The 13,203-nt window shown below is 39.5% G+C and overlaps 3 protein-coding genes across 4 annotated transcripts in view; 2 read left to right on the top strand and 1 right to left on the bottom strand.

Moving 5' to 3' along the window:
* Window positions 1-210: 210 nt before the first annotated feature.
* Window positions 211-3,575, top strand: LOC108086377 (Bardet-Biedl syndrome 4 protein homolog). 2 transcript variants are annotated; one of them, XM_017183278.2, is made up of 10 exons: window positions 211-341; window positions 413-552; window positions 609-721; window positions 1,000-1,290; window positions 1,353-1,509; window positions 1,584-1,706; window positions 1,769-1,853; window positions 2,428-2,514; window positions 2,994-3,205; window positions 3,402-3,575. In XM_017183278.2, exons 1-10 carry the CDS (start codon window positions 263-265, stop codon window positions 3,573-3,575), a joined length of 1,461 nt encoding a protein of 486 aa, XP_017038767.1. In that variant the 5' UTR covers window positions 211-262. The 2 variants fall into 2 exon arrangements, with proteins under 2 accessions (XP_017038767.1, XP_017038768.1); XM_017183279.2 differs by lacking the exon at window positions 2,428-2,514.
* A 788-nt stretch (window positions 3,576-4,363) lies between these two features.
* Window positions 4,364-13,203, bottom strand: part of LOC108086378 (G-protein coupled receptor dmsr-1) — a 33,080-nt gene continuing 24,240 nt past the window's right edge. The window contains exons 3-8 of the mRNA XM_043208204.1: window positions 6,937-7,222; window positions 5,891-6,062; window positions 5,559-5,685; window positions 5,139-5,333; window positions 4,815-4,997; window positions 4,364-4,692 (exon numbers count right to left, since the gene is read on the bottom strand). Of these exons, the coding sequence (XP_043064139.1) occupies window positions 4,371-4,692; window positions 4,815-4,997; window positions 5,139-5,333; window positions 5,559-5,685; window positions 5,891-6,062; window positions 6,937-7,182 (1,245 nt within the window). The 5' untranslated portion in view covers window positions 7,183-7,222 and the 3' untranslated portion in view covers window positions 4,364-4,370. The remainder of the gene's footprint in view (window positions 4,693-4,814; window positions 4,998-5,138; window positions 5,334-5,558; window positions 5,686-5,890; window positions 6,063-6,936; window positions 7,223-13,203) is intronic.
* On the top strand, window positions 11,550-12,251 carry LOC108086371. Its single transcript, XM_017183272.1, has 2 exons — window positions 11,550-11,820; window positions 11,964-12,251. The coding sequence occupies exons 1-2, from the start codon at window positions 11,809-11,811 to the stop codon at window positions 12,249-12,251; spliced, it is 300 nt and encodes a 99-aa protein (XP_017038761.1). The 5' UTR covers window positions 11,550-11,808.

Raw genomic sequence — 13,203 nt, 5'->3', positions numbered from 1 at the left:
GCCCCGCGGAATTTGCTTAGACTCGTTTCGGGCTTTTGGCCGGGCCTAAACGTGCACTAATTCAGTTAACAAGTTAATTTCCAGCCCGTCGACATTGGCAACCCTTAAATGTGCTGCTCAGCCATGGCAACGCGAATAACAAAGTTGCCGGCGGCCAAAACAAATGGTTACCAAATACCAATACAATACAAAGTGAGCTCACTTTGAAGTTAAGCTTTTCGTCCTCGCCCACAAAACGCGAAAAAACAGAGAAAACTAATTCATGTACGAACTGGGAACGGAGCAGATCAACTGCAACGGCAAAGTCATTGAATTGCCCAGCTTGGAGGTTGTGCGACCAGGTGAATAAAATCTTCGAACCTTCCTGAAATCTATATCGATATTGGTCTGTTGGCGTCTGTCCTTCGATTAGCTCCCAAAATGCCCAGCGATGCCAACATTGATTGGCTGCTCCACATTTATTTTACTCGCCGCGAGTTCACGCGCTGCCGGCGTCTCATCAAACGTGAGCTGAATCGCCATTTGAATCCCGAGTACCTGTACTTTGTCCAGGTGAGCTGGCCTGTGGTTAATGCCCGGTGTCATTTCTAATTGATTGCCTCCGCCAGGGACTAATTGACCGTGAAGAGGGCAACAACATCGAGGCGCTGCGGCATCTGCAGAAATCCGTGGAGCTAAATCCTCGAAACATCGAAACTTACAAGGAAATCGGGCGAACGCTGTGAGTAAACTCCAAACTCTTTATGTTTCTTATCAACTTTGCAATGCTTTTACGTTTTCATAAAAATATAAAGCTTTTCCTAGCTTGAAAATTTATTTCATTTTAAGAAAAATGTTTTAAAAGCTATTGAAGTAAAGTTTAACTAAGAACCACTAAAATTTGTAATGCACTTTTTAGCTGCAAATTATTTCTCCCCAAAACATTATCTTAACACAAAATAAATTTTGTTGAAGAGTTAAATCCAAGAATTAGTTTTGTAAATGCCAAACCACTTTCAGCTACATAATGGGACGCTTTAGCCAGGCTTTGGGAGTTTTTCGGGAGGCAGAGCAGCGGAGTGGCCGGCAGGACCACGAGATATATCACTATTTGGGGGAGCTGCTCTTTCGGGCGGCCACAACACAGGGCCAAAAGGAGCTGGCCAACCAGCAACAGGACGAGGCACGTGCCTACTTCGAACTGGCGGTGCAATCCGGCCGGAAGCTGGAGAGCTACGTCCGGTTGGCGGAGCTGTATCGCAAGGACAAACAATACCAGAAGGCCATCGATGTCCTGGAAACCTGCCTGCAGTAAGTGGCTAATGACCTGCGTTACCAAGCGATGAATGCTTTTGCCATTAACTCATTTTTAGTTTGACACCCGAGAACTCGGAGGTGCTGATTGAAATCAGCGTGTTGTACCTGAAAATCAACGAGACGCAAAAGGCACACGATCGTCTGGCGGAAGTCGTCAGCATCGAGCGAAGGTGCTCGCCCAAGGGACTTTTGGCCTTCGGCGCCATTTTGCAGGTGAGATATGAGATATGGATGCCTGTTTCCACAATCTCATGTACAGTATTTTATTTGGAAATCTTTTTCTAAAGTCCCGGAACGACGTCGACGGCGCCCTAAGCAAATACAGCCAAATCGCAAACGCTGAGCCGGAAATTGCCGAGCTCTGGAACAACATTGGATTGTGCTTCTTCAAGAAGCAAAAGTTCATTGTGGTAATGGAACGCCAGACGACGTTTGTCATTTCGGTGGTATTTAAGTGTTTAATAATTTCCAGGCCATTTCCTCGCTGCGCAAATCCGTTTGGCTTTCGCCCCTTAATTACAACGCACTGTACAACCTGAGTTTAATCTACATCGCATGTGAGTAATCCAAAACATAAAGACACTCACCGCATTTAACTTCCATTTTTTGGGGCAGCTTTGTGTACATGGTACTTGAATTTAAATTAAAGTCCTGTATTTGCCTTTGGGGATGTACTTTTTGGTGTTAAGACAATGTTGACAAGGTTGTACAGCAACAAATACATAATCATTTTCAGTTTATATTAAGGGAAAGTGCTTTGTGAGAAATACAACTTCAATTCAACACTTTTAGACAATCAAATGCTGTCAGAACATAAGCTTAGAATTTTGCCAGCATGCAATTTCTGCTGGAATCTGGTCAACACAATTTCGTGACAGAAGCACTAGAAGCTGGCCTAATGAAACCTGAATAAACAAAGACAATAGAGACACTAACTATGTGAGAAGGGTAGCACATAAAAGGCAAATATTCACTTGAGGCGGCAGAAGAAAACTAGGGGTCGGGGTTTTAATAAATTTCTTAAAAGTGCCAAGAAAAATCCGAGCCTGGGGCATTTTGTGATCCAGCATTGTTTGTTGCCATTTCTTCCGTTAAGAAGAGCATCTGTTCTTTATCCTGACTTGGCCGCAGCTGAACAATACGCCAGTGCCTTTCACACACTGGCCGCCGCTATAAACCTGCGCAAGGATAATGCCGAGTGCTACATGCTTTTGGGCCGTAAGTTTGTACAACTGCACTTGAAAAAATTTTTTTTCTCATTCTTATTTATCAATTCAGTTAAATTTTTTAATTTCTCTAAACGTTTGAATCGCATCCTTGAAAGTTTTTCATTTTCCGAGGGTCGAAACTTTGATCCCTGTTTATGTCAGATTTCTCCAAGTTTTCGTTAGTTTAATGGTTTATTATTTAAATTATTTTTTTCATAAATTTAAGGTATTTTTTAACTGTAGCCATATTTTATAAAATTTTGACCCTTGTTCATGTCAGATTTGTTTTTTTAAGTTTCCGTTAGTTTCGTGGTTTATTATTTGAATTATTATTTGTTACAAATTTAAGGTTATTTTTGAAGTGTAACCATATTTTCTTAAAATAATACACCTTCGCTGGACAGTGTTCCCCTTTTTCTTAAAAAAGCACACCCCTTCATTCGCCAGTGTAGCCATTCTGTTGAAATAACACAATCCTTTCCCCGGCAGTGTGTTTGCGTAAGCTGGACGACGTGGAGAACGCGTTTGTGGCCCTGGAAAGGGCCAGTAGCATGGCAACTGGTCAACCGGGCGGCGGCCGAAATCCGTTGGTGGTGCTGAACTTTGCCCTCTTTTGCTACGAAACGGGGCGATTGGCTTTAGCCACCGAGCAGTACAACCGGTTCACCAGCCAGGCGCAGGATCTGCTGCTGCCCACGGAAGTAAGTCGCCCGCAATTCGAGCACTCCCAGTGGATGTACGCGGTGGCACGTGAATAGAAATTCCGTCGCGTAATTGGCCACCAAGTCTAGCAAAATTGAACCCGATACCCAAACATTCCACGCACCGCAAGCTCTGTGGGGAGCACATCAGCACATCCCCTAAAATCTCCAACTTATTGCTCTCTGTTTCCTGCAGTACAAATTCCAGGCGACCAAGCTGAAATCCCTTCTGCGTATCTCGAATCAGGGCAATGGCATCCTGCTTGATTCCACGGACTTGGAGGAATCTGATTTGGGACAAAATCGAGCCAGGGATCTGCTGCCGGATGAACTGCCTTTGGAGGTGAATGCTGTTGTCGCCCAAAATTGATTATACTCGTATGTGGTTATTAAAAGCAATAAATGTCACCCTTTTATGTAACTCACATCAAACATTTTATTTGAAAGTGTTCACAATTATTTATAAATAGTATAAGCGGCTTAAACGGTACACTTAATTAGGGTTTCAAAAGAGCCAATGTAAAATGCATTGGAACTCAGCGGAATCCAGTAACTAAAGTACCATCAAAATAGCAGTTGGTAATTGTTGCCAAGAAGAGAAAGCAACTCGGGGCTCACGGAGTTTTTCCATCCTCTTGGCACAGCTATAGTTATATCGAATGGATTCCTTTCTTAAGACCTTAGTGCAAAGTAAATGTCCCGTATTTGTACAACTCGTACTGACTTATCCTAACGAAAACTTACATAGTAACACGAATTTGAAACACCAACTGGTTAATGAATAGTTCTTAACACGTAGTTTAATTGGAAATGAAATGGCACTTTCTAGACAGCCAAATCACAAGCAGAATTATTTTTGGGAACCGATCGATGCACATATAAGTACTTAGAGAAAATCGCTTTGGATTTTGGTTATAAACCATTTTGCAAATTAATTGATTCGTGCATCGGCCAGTGTTTTCCTTAATTCCACACTCACAGTTTCTTTTTTTTCGTTACTCAAGCCAACGAAACTTTTATAAAGTTTTGGTTTAGAAAATTCAAATGGAGATAGGCAGCGACATCTTGGATGTCCTTTATCTAATCCCAGTAAATCTGTATTTTTTCAAAATGATCCTTCGTTCAAGTCGTAATCACATCTTAAGGACTCCTTTCCCAGACCGATTTAAACACAGGTTGTAGTAACTCTGGTCAACCTGGTCATCTCGGTGCTGCCAAAGTGCCGCTTCATGAAAAGCGATCGGAAGGTTGTGCGGAACTGCTTCGACATCAGACCATATAACACGAAGCCTATGGCGGCGTTTATGAGTGCCAGGAGATCCATGATTTCCCCAAAGGGCGGGTAGCAGTGGGCGAAGAAGCACTTTTCCATCACTCCGGAAAGGAGACCCAGTAACCCCTGCGGGAATTCGGTGATCAGAAACAGAACCAGAACTGCCACCAGGAGAAGGGTAGTGCGGTCATTGCGGCGATCACAGCGAGGAGGCCTAAAATAAAAATAGGAAAAATATAGAAATCATAAATATTACTTAACTAATCTATGTATTTATTTATACACCAAAAATTAGGTAAGTATATAATTTAATGTTACTTTTTATTGAGGACTCACTTCTTGGACTTGGATTCGTTCTGGTTGAGCTGGATGGCATACTTGGCGGGATTATTGTAGTCTCTCAGTTTTAAGCGACGTCTGGATGCCTCACATAAAACATGCATAAGGACTGCACTGATCACGATTAATATGCCACATGGCAGCAGTTTGATGAGCACGGAATGTATCCAGAAATTAAACCTGCAATAATTACAAACAAAGATAAATAAGAAGAAATACAATTTATACTAGAGTAGTCTAATATTAACCAGTTAAACTTTTTCCTTTACATTCTAAATAATATTTAGAAATTCTAAGTATTTATTTCTTGTGTAAACCCACCTGTAGAGCGCCGAGTCCTTGTCGAAGTAGACGTGGTACATGGCCTCCGAGTTGAGCCTGTCGACATCATAGGTCTCTCTCACGTTGAACACAAAGTACGTGGGCAGGCAGAGGATTGGCGAGAGGATGAAGGGCAGGAGGATCGCCTCCCGGGAATGTGCGAGCAGGAAGTTGGCACAGCCCCCGTTCGGATGTCTGTGGAATAGAGACGGTAACATTTGGCTATAGGTAAACAAAAGACGGGGGAAGAGAAGAGAAGCCACGTTGCCACATTGATGTGTTAGTCAGATTAGCCGGATGTCTGTGCGAATTGCGGATGTGGATTTGCATGGATGGTGAATCGGTACCAAACTCTACATGGATGGCGGGGTATCCCAGGAGAAATGTGCATGCTTTCTCTGGCTGGCTGGATCTGCTTACCTGATGGCCACGTAACGCCAAACCGCCAGAGTCACGGTCAATCCAATCGAAATCGTATGCAGGATCTGGGTGAAGTGCATGTGAACCAGCAGACAAACTGCCCACGTGTAGCTCAAATCCCTTTCACCTTTAGGAAGAAATTAACTCAAGGAATTAATCACCAGGTTTTTACAAAACAAACTTATTTAAAATCCAATAATATTTTATTTTAGCTGGTTAAGAAATATGGTATAAATATTATATATTATAACAACTTTCTTTAAACTGCCTTTTTATGGATTTAAATAAGTTTCATTATTTTTAAGGAACAATTTTGATATAGAACAGCTCACCAGGTTTCATATAGATGTACTGATACGACGTGTAGGGTATATATTCCAGCATCACAAACATATCGGCCACCGCCAACCACTTGAGGATGTTATTTATGGGCGTCTTGGCCATTTCCTTTCTGGTCAGCACCATTATGTTCAAGATGTTTGCTATTGTCCCAAATATGCAAATCTATGGATTCGAGCGGAGAACAGGGAGCGACATAAAATGTGTTATTTATAAAAGCGAAACTTCCACTGCTCGCACACTTTCAATTGATTGCACTCCCCCCTTTTCTCACTCGAATTCCGAGTGGATAAATGTTTTATTCATTCAGCTCGTGAGCTACGACACAACTAACTTGGGACATTGTATTTACATTTTTCCCAGCATTTCCAATTTCTTTGGCATCTGCCAAATTGTTACCATTTAAGCTGAGGATAGTGGAAGGGTGCTCCTTTATAAAGTTAGAGTAAAGGATTTACTCTACAGATTCCTTGAATGTTATCCTTTCCCTTTTCCGGAAACCATTTATTTTAATGTTAACTGCTCTTTAAGCTAAAAATGTGTTGTTTACATGTACAAAACAGATTCATTGGCCTTTATCATGTCAAACAAAAAAAACAAGGCAAAAAAACTAATGACTGGAAATTAGAATCAAAAAGAAAACACATTAACGCCTTAACCACATCAAATATAATTTGTATCCCTTCAAGAATTCGCTTAACGGAAGCCCGAAACAAAAACAAAAGACCTAGATTCCAGCCCCTTAATTTGATTTGTGATTTTGCTGGTTAAACTGAGCGGACCGAATAACTTTAATTCAGAACAAGGGTATAAAAAGGACCGAATTCCCTCGAATCGGGCGAGAGTTCAAAGGTAAAGCAGTCCCTTGAATTCATCAACAGACTGTCTGGAGGAAAAAAGAGAAAGAATTCTTGTCGGCTGCAATCATGAAACGTCTTGGCTTTCCCCGCTCATCATTAGTCAAAAGTTTCTATTGTTTTCCTCGCCCCACAAAAAAAAAGAAGGCATGTTTTGGGTTTCGGGGGAGCTGTTAACTCACCATGAGGGAAACGTATCCATGGATGCTGTTGTAGGCACGCAGCCAGTTGTAAATTTCCCCTTGACAATAGCCCTGGCACTCATCCACCTGGGGGGTTATGTTCTTCATTTGATATTCTTGCCATAACTTCACGAACTTTTCGATATCGGTGTTCGTAATGTGATAGTCCTTTAAAACACTCTCGTTGAAAGGTGTTCGATGCTGCAAGTGGGTCTGACCCATTTTGCTAATGGTGTCCTGCATCATTGCACGCTGGTTTTTCCCTTGTTATGCTTCTATGAGGAGGCTGAAAACAAAAACAGATTTTTTATTACACAGCTGAAAATTAGAATAACCATAAAAGTTGATTTAAAATATATTTTAATAATATAAGACATACTGAAGTCATTTAAAAGTTATATTTATAATACATAGTTATAAAATCAAAAATTTTTCCATATTAAAAATACTATAGTTTTTTTGTGTGCACGTTTTCATTAAGGGGTTATATACCTTTTTGAGCGAAAAAAAAGAGGGAACTTTGGATTTTTTTTCAGGTGTGAAGCAATTATTTTATGATACTGAGGTTATTATTTATTGATAGTACATGTTTTTATAGACACAATAAACGTTTAATCTTAAAAAAATATATATAACTTTCGAAGTTATGGCAATTCTCTCATAACCCTTTTTTTTTATAGCGGCTTGCGGTGACCACGATGGAAGTCCAGCGGGTCAACTAAAATCAATAAACCAAAAAAATTTTATTAGTTTAGTATTATTTCTAGTTCGTCATTGAATTACTTCAAGAATATTTGGTTTTTTCTGCATACAGTAACAATTTTTTCAAAAAATTGATTTTTCGAGCTCTAAAAATTTTATTAAAAATTTCTTATCTGCAAAATCGAAATTGGCGCATAAAAACTGATTCAATGACGAACTCGGCACAATCATTACGAATATTAAAAAAAAAAATTGAAGAAGATCGATCAAATAGTTCTTGTGCAATCGCGGTCACAGCAAAGGCACTTTTGGAAAAAAACGACTTTGAGATAATCGCATTCAAAGTTTTACGTTGCGTTACAAAGAGTGACGAACCGCCCCTCAAAACGCTGTTTTTCTATCGAACTATTATTCGGATCTCTTCAAAAATTTGGGAAAATGTTCTCTAGGGGATATACTTTAGGATTCAGCAAAAAAAAATTTTTCGTTTTTTTTGAAAAAAAAAGGGTATATAACCCCTTAACTTCAGTTTAGAACGGGTAAATTACCTCCCCTGGGTACACCTGTTTTTGTAGAATTAATTAGTTCTTGCGGCTTATTAGCTGGCAAACCAACAAAGGCAGGATTCCCAGGGGCACCTTATTTATTCGGTCATGAGCGAAATTATAGCCAGATCAATGGCAATGTAAAGCCGGCCTATTTGCACCGGTCAACATGCAAATAAGCCTCCCTCGCTACCGTAAAAACAATGACGGCTGACAAAAACTTTGATTTTCGAACTATAAATGGTAGCCAGTTCTCCATGCAGTTGCTCCATTATGGTTACGCGGTGTCGAAATACCTGGCGAATGCCAATGAAACTGTGCAGCATAATTACCAAAACGTAATGCAATTTTGAGTGGCCAAAGTAGAGCTGAGCTCACTTGTCTACCTGCGATTTAAAACTGCCTGGGCGTTGTAGGCAATTAATTGGCAAGGCACTTGGAAAGAAATCTAAATCGATATATCCACTGGACCATAATGCACAGAAATAATTTAATGTATTATAACCAGATATTGTCAATTACATCGTTAGGTACCCACATAATTATTTGAAAGCTTAAAAGCTAAAAAGTATTGATAAGGTTTTACAATATTAATTTATATATCACTGTTCAAATAATTAATTCTTTGTTTGGTTTTTTATGAAAAATTGTTTTATTTACAGTAGAATAAACTGATTTTTATACGATGAGATTAAAGCACTTATTAATAAAAATTAATTTGTAGAACACCATAAACATAATTTTAACCTGTAAAAATCGTACATTTATTTATCGTGTAAAACCATGTCCACTTTTTCGCCGGTTAGCATATGACACTGCTGCCCGGATCACTCAGTTGGCCAAATCAATGTCGACGTGTCCACACGTCGTCAAAGGTGTTTCATGCGGCTAATGGCCAGCGACGAATCGATGTGTAAGTCTGAATCCTGTTCGCAACATTTCGACATTTCGCAACTCCACCTCTTTGCCACCTGATTGCGTTGCCTCATAAAATGCATATATGTTTTGAATTACTTGCCCAGGTCTGAGTGTAGTGTGATTGGGCTGGAGCTCAACTGCCAGTCGAACCAATATCTGTCAGATATTTGATGTTGATCGATTGGCCTTTCGATTTCGTCCAACGCGTATACGCGTAGTGGGCAATTATGCGTTACGACCGAACATTTAATCGAAATAAAATCTGACCTCAAAGGCTATTAAAAACGTATTTAATTGGCAGATGAATCGTTCAGAGCGGAAATGAAAGATATTAATATCCGGAAAAGTCGTTTTGACGGTGCGCAGTTAACGCTTTAAGTTCAAACGGAATACGACAGGAACTGAAAATCCTCATTTCGATTGCCATCTACTTGTACTTTTCATAGGCCGTAAAAATTCGTTTTATTATATAAATGTCAGTTGGATCAATCGAAGTGTTAAGGTCACCGCAAAGTATGTACTGAGTAAACTTACTTGATATTTACTGCCAAAACCTAATTAAGATTTTGTACTTATAGCATTTCCTTCATCAAGGTAACTTGCTTTACAATGCATTGTTACAAAACCTTTGAGAAATGAAGAACAAAAATTAATTATTTACCCAAAGCAAAGTAAGTAAGGTTGCTAAGTAACTAAGCAAATCCTGGGCATTAGTATATTGTTTCAATTAATTTTGAATCTTTATTTAATAAAACTTAAGCTTTGTGTGAGGAGCCCCACAGCTGCAGAAAATTATCTATTTACCTCCTGTTGCCCTAAGTTGTTTTTCTTTTCACAATCGTACGGCCTTGGGGGATATGTCTAAACAGGTGGCGCACCCACAATCTGCCAAGCTCCCAACCCCCCCACAAACCTGCCAAACACACACACTCACACCCACACCAACACACCCACAAAAAGAAAGCAAAATGGCGCCATCAACTGACATCTGCAGATAAACAGCAACGGCACTCCAGGCTTTTCCTTTTCTGCGGCTGTTTCTCTTTTTCCGCCATTCGCGAAGTCGTTAATTAACGTTCCGCTTGTCAAATATGTAGACATATATATATGTGCGCTTTTATTCATTTTTTTTATTAGAACATTTTGCTGCGGAAATGCGAGTTAGAGAAGGAAGGACTTTTATCAGATGTAGCTCAGGACATAAACCCTCCCGCTGGGCCAATTGACTTGAAGATACGACAGCTTAGCTCCCAGGCATTCGTATCCCATAAGAGAGCCTAATTATGAAGTCCGTTAAGTGCTGCAACTACCATTTAATCGCTCCATATAGCCAAGTCTTTATTGGATGCCCTCTACCACCTTTAAAAGTCAATTTTCAATTAGCCTAGGTAAACAAAGTGCCTCAACTGTCAACCATTTGTTGCTGTCGGCGTTAAGTGAATGCGAAATGGTTTACAAATTGTTCAAATTATTCCAACTCATAATGAAATTCAGACTCATACAAAATTTATTAGGCCCATTTGTCATGGCCTTAGTTAGGCAGCTGTATGCAAAACCTTTTTGCACTGATTTTCACAGATTTCAGTCTGAATAAATAAAATCCTGTTTGCATTCGCAATTTGCCAAATAAAATGTACGAGTACAGCTTTTATTAGCCTTAAGTGCTTTTCATTAAACAAATTGTATTGGATTTAGGTTACATAGATTCACAAAACAAATGTTTCATATTAAGCTAAAACCGTTAGTTTCCGAAATATACAAGTATATTAAATTTGATGATTAAATTCTATATGTTTTACATATTCCACAGGAAAAAGGGTAAATTCGCAAAAACTTTTTACACGAATTTACATTCACAATTTGCCAAAAAAAAAAGTGTATAGCTTTTCTTTGCTTTGAGTGCTTTACTTTAAAAAAAATGTATTGGATTTTGGTTACATGGTATTATTACTTGTCACTTTGTAGGAAAAATAAAATCCAAAAATGAAAACACAATTTTCATATTAAGCAACATCAATTAGTTTTTCCAAGGAACAAGTATATTAAATTCCATAAAAAAAACTATATTTTTTTAACAAATTCTTCAGCAAGGATATTAAATTCGTACAATTATTATAGCTGACGAAGAGCATTCCCCATCGCTTTTAGACATTTCCACAATTGCTCACAAGTGGCTAACCGAAGAATATTATTGTATTTTATGGTTTTGGCATTTAGTAGATCGAATTATTGAGATGAACAAATGGACAAATGCAGCTGCCGATAAATTATAGCTGCAATTGACACTCAAAGTAAGTACTCCAAATAATTTGCTGAATTAAAAAACAATTTATGTTGACTGACTGTGGCGTTCTGTAAGATACTCAGATACACTCAACCACACATATACACACACATTTGTCTGTTTTTTTTTTTTTTTTTTGAGTCGCCTGGCTTGTTTGTGCAATTTTGGCTTGATGTGGGCATATTTTTCTCAATGCGTGTCTTGTACGCAATTTTTACTTTATTTTCGGGCCTAAATAGTTTTTGCCTAATGAGTGCGTTTGACTTAGATTTGAGTGAGTTTCTAACAATCCAAGCGCCGCACTCCAAACGTATAAATAAAGTGGTTCTGGCTGCCAGCGTCGTTAGTTGAATTAAAGCGTTTGCGTGGAAACAGTTTCGAGTCGAGTCGATCCGGCCATAAATCATAAGTAGACCAAACAAAATGAAGTTCACTGTAAGCATTGGCAAATTCGAGTAATTTATTTCGAAAAGGGTCAAAGGAATGCCCATTCGAGCAAGCAATTTTAAAATATCTGCATATTTTCTGTTTCTCCCCCTCGCTGAACGGTAATGGGAAATTCCTCGAAACGCAAATAGCTGCTCCTGCTCATCGCCAGCCTCGCCTGTATCCTGGCCGCACCCGCTCCGGCCGCCGAGGAGCAGCAAGAGTCCGCCGTGAAGGCCAAGCGAGGCTTGTCCTTGGGGTTGGGCTACCACGCCCCACTGGTGACCCATTCGCACTACATCGCCGCCCCGACGGTGGTGCACCATGCCCCAATAATCTCGCATGCACCGCTCATCGCACACGCACCCCTCATCGCCCACCATCCGGTGTCCTCGGTGTCGTATCACCTGCCCACCTACCACTCCATTCACCACTTCTAATGAGGCCTGAACGTGACAAGCGAAACTCCCATATCCCGCAACAGAATTCCCAGAAATCGGAATCAGCATCCAATCCCAAACATTTTGTCCCCTTTTGCTTTGTAAATAAACATTGATGTTGAGCCACTGCGGTTGCCTTCAAATTGCCCTTTATATAAGTGCGGCAAGGATTTTTGTAACCATCCATATACAAAAAGAAAAAATGTTGCCCAAACAGCAAGTGACATTTGAATGCATAGTGACCCAATTAAACCCCAACTTCTATTTTGTATCCAAGCCCCGAAATAAAAGCAGTTAAATAAAGAGTTTGTTGGTTATTAAAAATAATATTATAGATTTCATTATTTAAAAAAAATTAGGAACTTACAATAAGGTTTACCAACTTTTTCTTACCAAAAAATCTACATAAAAGGAGCAGAACTTTTCCTTAATTAATTTGAATCAATTTGGTCCAACCTCTTTTCAAAAATAAAGATGTAATTTAACCATGTTACTAAAGCTGTAATGAGAAGTTCCGACCGCAAAAAAAATATTTGGGTAAGTGAAATTAATATGAAGCTCAGTACCTTGGAATGCCAATGGAAATGAAGTTTGTTTTCAATTATAACCACGCCCATGATATTTTTCCTGCCACGTGAGTACATACTCGTACATACATAAGTTGCCTTTCCGTTTGTAACTTTAAGGCCACCCAACTTGGTTTTTGTGGCAGCTGGCAGATTTAATCCCAGTAGTTAAACACTCATGGTTAGGGCACGAGAGCCCGACATTATAACCATTAGCCGGCTAAATGATGTCCATGATTGCACGGAAATGCAGTTGGTTGTCCTTTACTGAAGCATAAAATGCAGCCATTTCGTAAAACACAGCTTTGGCGTCCAATTAAAACGGGTTCACAAAGCTGCATTGCGCTAGGTTACGATGTACTAAAAGCTAGCGTTCCTCTTATATT

This window comes from Drosophila ficusphila, unplaced genomic scaffold (assembly GCF_018152265.1).
Source record: "Drosophila ficusphila isolate 14025-0441.05 unplaced genomic scaffold, ASM1815226v1 contig_414, whole genome shotgun sequence".
In the NCBI taxonomy this organism is placed as follows: domain Eukaryota; kingdom Metazoa; phylum Arthropoda; class Insecta; order Diptera; family Drosophilidae; genus Drosophila; species Drosophila ficusphila.
Note: the sequence above shows the minus strand (reverse complement) of the source record. Positions and strands in the feature narration are given on the sequence as shown.

Excerpts from the sequence above, each read along its gene's own strand:
- LOC108086377 (XM_017183278.2), top strand. The coding sequence starts at position 263 with ATGTACGAACTGGGAACGGAGCAGATCAACTGCAACGGCAAAGTCATT. Across the intron at positions 342-412 it reads CTTGGAGGTTGTGCGACCAG|CTCCCAAAATGCCCAGCGAT; the intron begins GTGAATAAAATC and ends TCCTTCGATTAG. Across the intron at positions 722-999 it reads AAGGAAATCGGGCGAACGCT|CTACATAATGGGACGCTTTA; the intron begins GTGAGTAAACTC and ends AACCACTTTCAG.